This window comes from Zonotrichia albicollis, chromosome 4, assembly GCF_047830755.1.
Source record: "Zonotrichia albicollis isolate bZonAlb1 chromosome 4, bZonAlb1.hap1, whole genome shotgun sequence".
Classification (NCBI taxonomy): domain Eukaryota; kingdom Metazoa; phylum Chordata; class Aves; order Passeriformes; family Passerellidae; genus Zonotrichia; species Zonotrichia albicollis.
The window spans coordinates 49,017,138-49,031,357 of record NC_133822.1 but is presented as its reverse complement, the minus strand read 5'-3'; the positions used below and the strand labels follow the sequence as shown (position 1 = coordinate 49,031,357).

General features: G+C 41.8%; 1 protein-coding gene across 1 annotated transcript in view; it reads right to left on the bottom strand.

The window, feature by feature from the left end:
- The window catches only part of PTPRR (protein tyrosine phosphatase receptor type R), a 140,089-nt gene that overhangs the window by 40,389 nt on the left and 85,480 nt on the right, over positions 1-14,220 (bottom strand). The window contains exon 6 of the mRNA XM_074539732.1: positions 13,882-14,144. Coding sequence (XP_074395833.1) covers positions 13,882-14,144 — 263 coding nt within the window. The remainder of the gene's footprint in view (positions 1-13,881; positions 14,145-14,220) is intronic.

The following is a 14,220-nucleotide window of genomic DNA, read 5'->3' as shown; positions in this document are numbered from 1 at the left end:
TGCTATTTTAGATTAAAAAAAAGTGGGGTTTTTTTTAAGGAGAAGCCTTAGATAAATCAATTTAGCTTCATGTATTCCATAAGAATTCATCTCTTAAGCACAAATTCTACTTCCATCCTGCAACTGCTGCTCATTTAAGGAATATAATCTACAACCCTTACATCCAAACAGGCAAATATATAATCAATTTGCATATTGATGTCCTTCAGTACTCTTTTGAGACTTTAACCAAAACCAGCTGACCTGGAAAAAGACATAGGCGGGAATATTCTAAATGTAAATGGGCAGTATCTTCAGACAGTATCAGTAGGAGAAAATTATTTTTTATTGTGACTTGAAGGCTAATCACTACAATGAGTTCTTTCCTGGTGAGTTCGCCATTTGGGAAAGACAGGAAGGAACATCTGGGAAAAGAGGCGTTTACTACACCCTGTCAACCTTAAGATAATAAAAAAGCACATTCCTTGTTTATTTGACTTGGTCCTCATTATCTTTAAACTGCTGCAAGTGTCACACGGAAGATTTCTAAGCAGACAAATGAATTGTTAGTGCACTTTGAAGAAATGACTGAACAGCAGCAGTTTCTGAGGAGTGCAAAAGCTCCGGACGCACAACGCTGCTCAGCAGAGCTGCGCCACCTACGGACGTGTCCAAAGGGATCCCGCAGAGCGGCTCCGCTGGGTCACGCAGCGGGCAAAGCACCTGAGCCTGCCTGTGCACAGCCCAAATCCTGGAGCACACCCACTTTGGAACACAGCTCCATTCCCAGGGTGACTCATGAACCTAAGCTGTGCAATGAACTGATTAAGCTCTTGGGGACAGGACCCGTATATGTGCTCTTGGATCTGCCCTTTCCTTAGCTGCTTCTAAAGTCTCCAGACCTGACACCTAAGCTTTACATATAAACCTTTCTCTTTCCAGCTTTTTTTTCTTGATCCGTTGGCATAGTCTGGCTTTCTGGCCTTGATTTCTATGGAAAGGCTTGCTCAAACAAGCGTATTAATGTGAAAAGTGCCTGCATTCCCTTTGAAAATAAAGTTTAGGAAATCTACTTAGGCTTGCAATTTGAAACAAAGCAACGTTTAAATGCTTTTAAGAGAGCTGCAAATGTCTGCATGCCAAGGTGTACTTTATCTGGCACTTCAGAGGTTAGGTAGACCTTTAAAAAAATATTGCCAAACTGTGCAGTCCCATTTAGGGCTGAAAAGCTGAGGAGGAACTGACAGGTAAGTGATCTGGAGCTCTTTTCTACAGAGCTCAGCAGATCCCTTGAAGTCCATGGCCTTGGACCACCTGCCTTCATCAGAGGCATTCCTATAGGGGGCTGCACAGGCAGGACTCTGGAACAGGGAAATGCATCTGTACCTGTGCCCGGAGATGAAGGCCAGAGCAAACGCTTTCTGATCTACTCTTTCTCAGATGCACCATCACAGATTAAAAATTTTGGAGTGACATAATAACAATTGCTTCAGATTCACAGTGTCCTCTATTAGCAAAGGACTCATAGCATTTAGAAACTTAAATAGCTTGATTTAAATTTACTTCTATGAATTTGAATAAAGGAGAGAAAAGTGAGGATCCTGACAAAAGCAGTGTTCCTCTAAATGTACATTGCATTCTGAAATAAAGAGAAAGGAGAGAAGTTATATCTGAAAGATAAACTGAAGTCACTCCCAACCTGACCTCCTCTCCATCTATCTCAGCACAAATGCTTCCAACACACAGAGCTTCATATGGCTGATGATGTAATATAGGTCAGGCTAACATATATTGAAGCAATGTAGAAACATAAATTTGGTATATTCTGTAAAGCTAAAGGTTGATCAGTATCCTGTTTTCAATAGAAAGAGGAGTTTTAGGGAAAGAATGTAAGAACAAAGCAAGCAGGAATTATTACTACTTCATTAATACTGTTACTTATTTTCAGGATGTTCTCCATCTTCTGCCAATCTGTACTTCAGAATGTTCTGAACCAAAGGGTGCTTTCCAATCTTTGTGGCTGGTGTTTCCCTTCTGTAGTTTTTCCAGTATTCTTAGCCCACCTTATGACCTCTGCACTGACCCTGGATGATGAGCTCTGTAGCTGGGAGCCAAGCAATAGTAAACATTATACATGGGGACTAGAGGGTTGTTGAAACCATCTACCTTTGTGAAAATCCTTGTGATGAAGAAGAAAAAAAGTATTTCATTATACTCTTATCAGTAAATTGCAAATGCATTCTCTGTAGCTACAGAATTAACTTGAGGATTAATTACAATACCAGCTTTCTGCTTTTCACAATGCTGCCTTCTTTTGCAAACCCATTCAGTATTGTGTTCTGTGGGTCAAACTCTCTTCCCAGATACGTCTATAAATCCACTGAGACCAAACAAGCTAAACAGAGTATGGAGTGAAACAAGCCCATGCAAATTGCATTTTTTAACCGTTGTGTACTTTTCTGCCATTCTGATTGTTTTCTCTTAATGTAAGACCGTGCTTTTAGATCCACTATCAAATCCAGAGAAAGGAACTGAAAGCCTCTGGACTATGCAGCAGTCTCCCAGGGGAATTTTTTATGACTCAGGAAGGATTTGAGACATCTCAAAAACAAGAGATGCCGCTGTCAGGGGATGGTGGGAAGCAGAAGAGTCTCTCAGCCCTGGCAGAGGGGAAAACTCAGCTGCCTCCTGCCCAGCACCAGCCCCATCTCTTGCTGGCAGCAGTTTTCCAGGGAGCTGCCATTGGTCATCCTGAAGCACTGGGACAGGACTGAATTCCCTAGAGAAACATTGTACTTAACGACATTTTTCTGTGTGGGAATTATATACACTACTTCCCTTTCTGATGCCTATCGCATATTTGAGCGGTCATTTGAAGTTGCTGTGTTCTGTTTTGCTCGTGTTATCAAATCACAATATTAACATAACTAGGATAATTATAGATACCATAAATTAATAACAATACTCTCTGTTTGCTAAGCATCAAAGTACATTCTTTGATGGAGAGCATGAGGAAAAGTCCCAGAAAGAAATATCACTTTTGTAGCTTCTTACAGACTCCCCTGGTTAGAGAAATGAGAGTTCAAAAGTAAGGTATTTCATGAAGAAATAGGCACTGATTTGCAACACATATTGCAACACTTAACCAATTAATGTCCCGCTTGTCTTAGTACGAAAATCACAAAAAGAGTTCCTGAAATGTCTTGGAAACTCAGCTAAGATTCAAAGCCTGACCAAATGGTTGCATTAGCTTGGATGTGATGGTATCAAAGCAGACAATTCTAGCAAGAGCCTGGCTGAAATATCAGTGTTGCATGGAATCAGCTCTGCCTCTGGGCACTATTTCTTTGGCTGAGCCATTCTCATGGTATACTTTGGGCATCCTCATCTCTGCCATGATGCTGTTGCTTCTCTGTTTGCTGAGGCACATCTGATTGCCTGTATGCATTTACTACTTTGTCTAATGTCTCGAATGTAAGTCTCTTGGACAGAGGAACATTGCATTTTTGTGTACATATGGAGTCTTGCACAGAGGGATCCTGATCTGTGACCAAGGCTCTCAGAGAGAATGCTAAAGAGAATTTCCAGCAAGAGCTGAGAAATACCCCGGCCCAGAGATTTACATGCAGTATTCCTTGAGCAAAGGTGTATGTGCACACAGGAGACATTTCTGCTAGCTACCAATGTTAAGCTTTTTGTACATACTAGCTCTGACTATGCAAGAGATCTCTGCTGAATATCCAGAACTGGATTTTTCAAAAAAGAAGTAGTATAATTAGTCAACTCTCATAATTATGAAGAGTTCTCCTAGCACAGCATAGAAGTAAAATTAATTATGATTGCACTCAAAGAAAAGATTCTTGGCCTGGACTGTTAACTGATAACTACAAGATAAGATGGATGTAAGCACTGCCCAGCACATGGATTCTTGCAATTCAAATAAATACTTGGATATCTTACACTGCAGTTTTGGAGGCACTTTGATTTTTTTCTTTTCTTTCTTTAAGAGTTTTCTCTGTCTGTTCCTAACATTTTAAATTAAGAGGAATTGAACTTTGTTCAGCGTTAGGCTGCCCTGTAAAAGAAATATCATGAACAGAGATAAATGCATTCCAAAACAAGAGGAAAGGGGAATATTTTTGTTTAAGCTAAAAGCATTAGTCTTTTCCAGACATTAATGTGGACACTCAAGGAAACTTTTCTATACAAACCCCAAATGTGAAAAATCAACCTTCCTTCTAAATATCAGAATGCTGTATATCTGAAACGGATGCTTCCTTCTATGTTGTTTGGCTGAAACCAGTACTTGTGGGTACTATTGAAGGGCTCAGGAGATGCTTCCTGCTCACAAACCAATCCCATAAGGAAGCTGGTGCCTTTGTCCCTTAGCACAGCACTTCCAACCTACCATTGTGAAAAGGTGATATATTAGGTTGCAAATGTCACAGATGGACACATCCTGCTAAGGGCTGAGACAAGGTGCTCAGAGCATTCAAGTCCAGCCAATGTGCATCTCCTCACTTTCCCAGATGTCCCACTCTGCTTGCACATTAGGACAGCTGGTGAAGCAGTCACAGAAACCATGCCTGGATGGTCAAGCACAGAAACAAATTAGAGGCAGAGAGGAACTGAGGAAATCAGTCACTGGAAAGCTGCATCAGAATTTAACTCTCTGATTTCCAAACAGCACTTAAAGATCCAAAACTGCTGCTCAAAAAGACAAGGGGATCATTCACACAACTCAAATTACTCATGTGCTCAGGGCAACAGCAGTCCCTGTAAATTCCAGGCTCAAGAAGCACTTAAATATTAACATGGATATTTTCCCTTGTGTGACTTTTCAAAAGATCAGCTGGACAAATCCCTGCAAACCCACCAAAACTGTCTACCAGATGGCAGCCACTGATTAATTTGTCTTAACTTAAGCCAAAAAGGAAGAAAATATGATGGGTGGAGCCGCAAAGACAAGCACAATCAACATCCGACCAAATAGGGTTTCCTGTCACCTTGGGAACGACACTGATTGGCACTGTGGTTTCCTGTGTACAAGCTAAAACCAGTAGCAACTGGAGTAACAAGAATAAACGCCAGATGAGAGACCTGGGAATACAATAAAATTATCATAAAATTCCTGACTAAACCCCAGAGGACAGTAAAGGCAAAACCAAGGGTAAGCACAGAGTGCATATGTTAAACAGAGCATTCCTCTGTACATGAGAGCAGAGGGCCATGAAGCTGCATCACAAGAATTTCTCTAAACAAGGATAGGCTAATTTGCCTAAATTAACCACTCCCAAAAGTGAGAGTCATGTGCCTTGGAAAGCATATTTTTTGCAAGGGAAGAAAAAAAGGGATATGGGACAAATGAAATCAGAGATGGAAACAGGAGTGGAAACCCACCATCCACCCACACTAATCTGAAGTAATTTTAAGATGTGCCATAGACATGGGGAAATAAACTGTGGGTGTAAGTTTGGGCAATGGTACAGAGTTATTTGCGTTTATTTATTGAGATTACAACTCCCACAGAGTTTTGTTTCAAAGAGCTCTAAACACAACCAAAACAGCTTCTCAACCAGCCAGGAGTCAAATAGTTAAAATACAAGTTTTAGAGGGTCTTTGTTAGGCTGGTGACTGAGTTCACTTCCTCTCCAGAGAAAGGGGACAATTCACATTCCTGCCCTCTTCCTACACTGCAGATAAGCAAAGACGTCTGTAATGGGTTGGACAGAACAGACGTTCATGCAGCTCAAAGTTCTGGCACTTGCAGAAAGTTTCAGAGTTTCTGTGCACTCACAGAAATGTTCCACAAATGCAGGCTGGGGGCACAGCATTATTCTCTCTCTAGTGATGAATCCACATGCCAACACAGACCTCTTGGGCATTGAGGAGGAGACCCTGGAAGCTGAATCCCACCTCATGCTCCCCATTACTTAGACTAATTTCTCCCACTCAGCAGCCCAAGGTCGTTGCTTTTATTCTTCACCCAGACTTCAGGTGCCAGAAATCAGCGTGGCTTTCAGCTACTTGAGATGGCCTGAGAAGGAGGGAAGCCACAATGCAGGGCTTCAGGGGGACCCTGCACTGAAAAGACAATTACACAAAAGGCAATAAGCAACTGCTTCAATCAGGATTGGTCCCCTTGCACACCCACGGCACACTACATGTGCAAGCTACATCTTGGGAAAAAAAAATCACAGTGCCAGGAAAACAATCCCAGGCACTGAATGACATTGCTACATATCATTCATTGCAGCTCTGTTTTGTTTTTAGCCTTTGACAACAAGAGCACTCCAAAGCAATTTATGGTTTGGGAATGAGCACACACACAAACCATTCCCAGGAGGAAGTCTGCATCCAGGCCCTGCTTCTCGAGAGGCAGAGAGCTTAGCAATATGGACACAAACCAATCTCTGCTACACAGCCTTAGTGCTATAAGTGTATCTGGGTACATTGAATTTATAAGAGGATGCCCACCCCTGGAGGTGCTCATGGTCAGGCTGGATGGGGTTTTGAGCAACCTGACCAAGTAGAAAGTGACCCTGCTCTTGACAGTGGGGCTGGAACTAGATCTCTTTCAAAGTCCCTTCCAACCCAAGCCATTTTATGATTCTATGATCTTACAGACCAGAATGGAATATAGGTGCTAAATGAGAGAAATGTATTTTTAGGTCTTTCAGAAAGTGTGTGTATGAGGGGGTTGTAATTGTATTCTCTCACTCTTCTTAAATGATGTGAACAAATAGTAGCAAGTAGGACTTCTACTGTTCTTATCTTTGTTACATCTCTTCAGATGGACACAACATCCAGCCATCCTCAATCCAGTGGTTAGGAATATGTCTGGAGATTTATGTGCCATGCCCAAAGTGCTCTAAGGAGATGGTAGAAGAGACAGATCAGAGCACAGAAATTCCTGCCTCCCACCTCAAACTCAGTTTACTGGTGCCTGGTGCTTTGCAAATTCCTTCTGATAGGATATCACCTTAAAACCATTCCACAGCTTGCACTTCCATGTTGGCACATAGTTTTGCTTCAAACAATTACACTGACATTTTCCTAAAACAATCCCTACAATTTAAACGAAGAATGCAGAAATCATATTCAGCGCCACACAATAGGGAAAATTTATCCTCCAAATCTATGCAAAGTTACTTTATTTTAGCCAGGAAATCCAAGGCCCCTTCCTGTAAATATGTTAAGTAAGTTCCCATGTTTGTGCAATAAACTACAAGATCTGGCATGTTTACAGTAGCCCAACTGGAAGGTGCTACCCTCTGAGCATTACTTGAAATTATGACTCATAATGGATAGTTTTGTAAAATCATAATGGATCAGCAACACCATAACTGTATTTGCAGCAACTGTGCTCTGTGATCTAATAATCAGAACAGAGAGAATTGTTGGAAAATTTTCTCATCTATTAGAGCGGAGATGTGCTTGAACAGTGATATCCTGAGGTGCAGCTGAGGTTATATTAATGAAGAAAAAAGCACATCAGGTTCTTTACCCTGGCTCCAATGTTTCTTATGAGGTTTTATTCAGGATACTGTATTGTTAAGATAATGATTCATTTTAATGAATGCTGCCATTCTAAAATAAGGAAAACAGGTATTAGAGTTAGTTTTTGTGGTATTTGTCATCTATGGTATTTGTCATCCAGATGGCAATTTACAGTGTATAGAAATTGCCTAAGACGCTGAAACTATAGTTTAATAATTTGTGTGTCTATGCAGAATGAGTAATAAAAGAGAACACTTTTCAATATTAAAAGCAATTTGTTTCCACCTCCAAACCTGAAGCCTAAATTATACAAGATTTTCTTTGTAAAGATGTAAAATACAAGATGTTTCTGAGGAAGGATGCTGAAGACAGAAAGAGAATAATAATTGCTCTCATTATTTGTGCATGCACTTTTTGCTAATACATTCCTGTTTAAAAATTTATCTTTTGGCACTGAGTTCCATAGACTCCTATGGGTTATCTGAATCTTTTTTTTTTCATATTTTAAAGAAATATATTGCCTTTCTTTCCCACTAGAATATCTCTCTTTCTCATGTTACAAGGAAGTGGACAGAGAAGTGCACTTAGCTTTATAATGCACGTTATATTAACTTTGTTTCATTATACTTACAGGGAGCTGTACTCACTGCACGTCTACTGAACAATTAGAACTGGTGAAAGAATTCTGCTGCCAATTTACAGGGACCTTCAGGACAGTAAGAGAAATCTCACTGGGGAGAGTCTATCAGCTATGGCATAGCATTGCTCTGCTTTGTGGGGAAAAGTAACATCACACAGAGTTCTCACAGTCAGAGTTCAAGCCAAATTTCACTCATCTGTTATGTTTTTAGAGAGCAGTAATTGATTGATTCAGGTGATTGTCCCCATACTGTTCTCTATGCTGATGCCTACTGATTTTCCATAGAGGTTGCAGAACTGGTTGCACATTCTGCTGAATGATGCCTGTGAGCAGCTCTCTCCCCTCCAAGTTTTGCTCTTGCTAGCTCTTCCTTTTCACAGAGTATCTTCTATTTTCCTGTGTCACAGATGTTCCTCTATACCATTGCATAATTTTTATTTCACATTTTAAAATGGTTTATTATTTGACTTATCTGCTGCGTTTTGCTTTATTTGCCGAACTGTTTTCTATCATCATCTTCACTCTCTTGTGTATATTTGCAGGGAAAAAAAAAATCAGCACAAGGAACATGTAAAATACTACCTGTTCTGAATAAGAGTCCTGCAAACCCCTGGCATCCTGATAGTGACCATGAGGAACTCTTCCTTTTAGACAGAATAAGTTTCTGATTAATATGTAAAAGACTAAGAAAACACAGAGCTGTGATTTTCCCCTCTGATTACTTAAATATAATAGCCAGTTTTAGGATTTTGTGGTTAGAATGGAATACAAATGCTTGAGAAATTTTTCCAAAACACTGTTTGTTTTCAACACAGAGTAGAGGAGACATTTTCCAACTTTTTCTTTTCTTCCATGTATCTTTGCCCAGTAAGTAATTTGAAGAAAGCATCATATTGTCCACTAGTTAGTTAAAATGCAGTTGTCTTAGTCACAAACAACACTGGAACTAAAACTCACAGCTGCAGTGGCCACAGAAAATGTAAACCCTGTTGTAATACTGTGCTGGTGTGGTAATATTTGTATTTATATCTACCATGATTGTAATTTAACAACTCACTGCTTGCACTAAGAATTTTCAATGCTTGATATTTCAGAATGAAATCTAAAATACTGCATTCCACTTCACCAGATTCTGCTTTTGGCTGGGACCATTCATATCAACATGAATTTTGGGCTGAGAAACAGAATAAAAAGAAACATTATTCTGCTGAAGGAAGAGTATATATTATTCATATAAACCTATAAAAGCCTAAGTAGAAAAGTAAACACTGATGCAGTATTCACAGATGTGCTCATGGAAGAGAAAATAATTATTTGCATCTGAAAGTCAGGTGCTGGCACTGTGGTACTGTGACGGCTCATCACCAAAGACACCCACAGGAGAATAGCAGCTCTCCTGCTCCTTTGGTCAGCAACAGAACCATGTGGGCTGCCAGAGGAGAAGGTCTTTGCTGCAAAGGAGCAGCCATTGTGGGCACACAAAAAGAAAACAGCTTCAAAGCATTCTGCACTGAATGATCCAGGAGATGCACAGAGGCTATGAAGAAACAGCCCTTCACTAGCCTGCCTCAGTAATTGTAACAGCAAGGGGTCAGTGCCTCTGTTCTGACAGCCCCGTCACCTCCACACCTTGAGTCCACCCTCTACTCTTGGCCACCACTTTCCAAACTACATTTTGCATGCGAGCATACATCCATGAGCAGCATCTAGGAAAATCATAGAATCAGAGAATAGTTTGAGTTGGAAAAGACCTTTAAGGGTCATCATAGTCCCACTCACTTTCCATGGATAAGGAAAGCTGCAATTAGAATAGGTTGTTTAGAGTCCAGTTCAACCTGACCTCAAATGTTCCAAAACTACTTCCTTGTAACTAATCTAAACCTAGCCTCCTTCAGTTTGAAGCCATTGGCCCTTATCCTATTGCAACATGCCTGAACAGAAAGTTTGTCCCCATCTTTTTTATAGGCCCTCTTCAAGTATCAAGAGGCTGCAGTAAGGTCTCCCTGGAGCCTCCTTCTCCAGCCTGAACAGCTCCAACTCCCTCAGCCTGTCCTCATGGGGGAGGCGCTGCAGCCTCATTTCCTGGCCTTCCTTGCTCCAACAGCTCAGCGTCCTTCTCACGCTGGGGGCATTGGGGCTGGATGCAGCGCTCCGGGTGGAGTCTCACGGGAGCGGAGCACGGGAGCAGCCTCGCCTCCCGCGGCCGCTGCGCCGGTCACTGCCGGCTGTGCGAGCGCCTGCCCGGCCGCGGGAGCTGCAGGAGCCGCGGGGTGACCGCGCTGCCTGCCGGCTCCAGGTGTCACTGTCACTGTCCCCGCGCTGCCCGCCGGCTCTAGGTGTCACTGTCCCCGCGCTGCCCGCCGGCTCCAGGTGTCACTGTCACTGTCCCCGCGCTGCCCGCCGGCTCTAGGTGTCACTGTCCCCGCGCTGCCCGACGGCTCCTGGTGTCACTGTCCCCGCGCTCCGGCACAGCCGCATCCCGCAAGGCACCGGCCCCGCGTAGGGGGCAGAAAAACTGCGGCATCTCACACATTTGATAGTGCAAATAATCTGCCGAGAAGCTGTGTCTTATAGAAATAGCTGAGTAACAGCATTTCCACATACACAGAAAAATATGTTCATGGACTTAGCTCAAGTATTCAGAAGCACAACATGTTTTAAGAAGCTGGACAAACTCCCAGAAATATTTTTATCCATGCACAGTAGTCCATTAACAATTTTTTTGCCTCTGTACTGGCCAGTGCTATTCCAAATAAAAATGGAAAAGTTCAGAGAGCCAGAGGCTGATGTGGTGCTTTGTGAAAAATCAGTTCCGCTATATTTTTGCATTTAGATCATAGAATCATAGAATAGTTTGGGATGGAAGGGACCTTTAAAGGTCACGTAGTCCCATTCCCCTGCCATGGGCAGAGACAGCTTCAATTAGATCACGTTGCTCAGAGCCCTGTCCAATCTGACCATGAATGTTTCCAGGGATGGGGCATCAGCTACCTCCCTGGGCACACTGTGCCAGTGTTTCATTCTCATTGCAAAAAAAATTCTTCCTTACATCGCATCTAAATCTACCCTCCTTTAGTTTAAAATCACCACCCCTTGTCCTGTCAAGGGTAGTTCCTCAAAGCAGGTCCTAGTGTACAAAGGAAAGAGAACTTGAGAGGCAGGCACAGATTAATGGAATAGTTTTTTCTAGAAGGGATCTATTCAGGTCATCTAATCAAACCCCCGTGCAATGAGTAGAGACATCTTCAACTAGATCAGGTTGCATTATCCGACTTTTCTGTCCCATCCTTCAGAGAGATTGTCACATACTTCCCACCTAGATGACTATGCACAGCTCACTATGTGCTCAAAGAGAAATCAATGAACTGTGGCCCAAACGAGGAACAGTTTGGTCTGGATCACACGAGACATTTCAGGACTATGGATCACTCTTAAGGAATCAAACCAGGGAGTAGTTTGGATGGTTAGAAAATACAGCTCAGGAACCACTGCCAAACCATGTGACCAAAGGAATCTCCATGCTAATTTTGTCAAGGAGCCCCCATATCCACTCTAGCCTGCCAAGAGCTCCTTCCCCTGGCAGAAACCAAAATCAGCATAGCAAAAATTATTGAAAGGGTGCCCTAAAGCTGTGCCATGAGTAGTGCAGGACCTCCAGGTTTGATTCACTCCATACTAACAGAAGAAGGGCTGCCAGTAACTGTTTTGAGCATGGTTTGCAGTGGGCCGATCCATACTGTAAGGTCCACTCCTCCCAAAGGTAATGAGGATGGCCCGAGGCTGCCTAGTGCAAGGGTTTTTTGGGGCAGAAAGGTGGAGAGGAGTTTTCAACTGACCAGTTATCTAGTCACTAGATAAAATCTGAGGCAGAACATGTCAGTGCATTATTGCTTTTTGCTTCCAACACTGCTGAGTGTTAGAACGCATACAGATTTGTTCATAGTAAAGTTTATAGTAAATAAATAAGAAATACACATAATAATAGCTGCTTATGTCAGAGGAACAGAAGATAAACTATTCCCTAAAGTTCTCTCCCTCATATCCCCAGACCTTTGTACACTGAGCTTGAAATAAACAACCATTTCTTAAGAGTGGACTTGGGCTGATAGAGTCTGTGTTAAACATGGCAAAAAAGAGCTGCACAATGTGGTGTTATCACAATGGATTTCGCTTTTTCACAAGTCTGTTAGTGTTCTTTTACAGTAGAAACTGAAGTGGTCAATTCCTTTAACTTCTTTTTCCTTAGTAATAACCTAAATGTCTGGTTTATTTGGTCAAACATCAGGTTTAGTTTTTTCTCTTTGTATCTCAGCTGTCCATTTTGTCATATCTGACTCAGAACTTTGTCCTTCCAAAGGATGTAATTAGGTTTAGGAGAATTAAGTGTAAAATTCCTATCTGTAGTGGAACTTAATATCCTAAATCAATGGTTTTTACTTTCTTTGCTTGAGAAATGGAAAACTTTCTTCTCCTTATGTACAAAAAGTTTCTTGTCCTTAGGTACGAAATCTCTCTCCAAATTCCTTTCCCTCGATCTCTCTCAGGTATTGCATATGCTATGTAAGATATTAAGTATTATAAATTAGCTATGTGATTCTTATGCTTTTGGGTTTATTTTAAGGCTCTTCTGGAATGAGAGAAACTATCAAAATGTATTTACTTGCTTCCTCCATTCCTTTTTTTTTTTTTTTTGCAGTGATATCACTACATATTTTATGACAGCTTTGCCCTTAAGCCTCTTTCAGTCACAGAAGAATCAATCCCCCTCCCTGAGCTCTGTCTGTCATAAATCCATTGATAAAATCTCTGCCATTGAAATCCCCATGGCTGAAGCTGAATCAGGGTTACAGCTCAGCTGAGAGCCCTCACAGATGAGGCTCTGCTTGGTCTCTGCATGGCGTCTGTTCTTTCATTTATCGTCTGTGCCGGGGCAGCAGAGTTCACTTGCACAGCTGCATGCTATGTGAGCTATTCAGAGCACTGATGCTTTATGAAAGCAGCCTGCAGCCATCAGACAAGAAATTATACAGGTTTCTAACAGAGGAGAGACAGATGTCAGTGTGCATTCTCTTATGGGAAGAATAACTAGTTTTATAAAAAGAACACTGGCCCAGTTTTGAAAGGCGCAATGAATGGCAGGGTTTGGTGCCCAAGCATTTCTGAGGAACTGCACACAAGAGTTGGTTTCATTACTCATCACTTCTTCCTTTTAGTAAAGCCTGTAGACTTTGCACAGTATCCTGACCACCACGAAAAGCTGCATTTAAGGAAAAAATATGTCCAAAGGTGATAATGGAAACACTGTATAAGATTGCTAAATGCACTCAGTTGGTGTAAATACTTCTAAGTTTTCCAGGTGCTAGGGACTCCCTGAGAATGAGAATGTCCTTTGCTGACAATACATAACCAGCCCTTGAACTCTCTTTCAGGATCTCCAGGATCAAAACAGGCAAAACCAATGAAAAAAAAAAATTATTTCTTTGGAGTATGGGAAAAATATAATCAGCAAAAAGAATGCCACTAATGTAGTTAATCTCAGCCTAAACCTGAACATTTTCATATGACCTGAATCTTTGATCATATGTAAAGAAAAGGAAAGGAGAGAATACCTGGAAGATAGATGTTAACACACCAAAATCCCATTTCTCAGATGTCCATATGGCAAAGTCTACCATTCATTGACAGAAGAGAAACATATGAAATCATGAAGGACAAGTATAAAAAAGCAGAATTAATCCTGAGCACACCAGGCACCATCCTACCTTTCCTGGAGTCCCACAGGTTTCATTCTGAAAGGAGATGGGCTGGCACACAGGGGAGGTTTGAGCTCAGGAACACATTGGCCTTGAGGGTCCACTACAACATTGATAACCTTTGGAGCCTCTTGAGGCTGGACCATGCTGTTGGTGGTCTTGTACTCAGTCTGAGATGTCTGCAGGGGAAGGGGTGACAGGTGGATCTCCTGCTTCTTTTCCTTCTCTTGCCTTAGTGACAACTGGATCTTCTCCTTTAATCTGTACAGAACCTACAGAAATAAAGAGGACAGCTCAATCTCAATTGCCTGGTAAACAAGGGAAGGAAGGTATCACAAATGCTGGAGA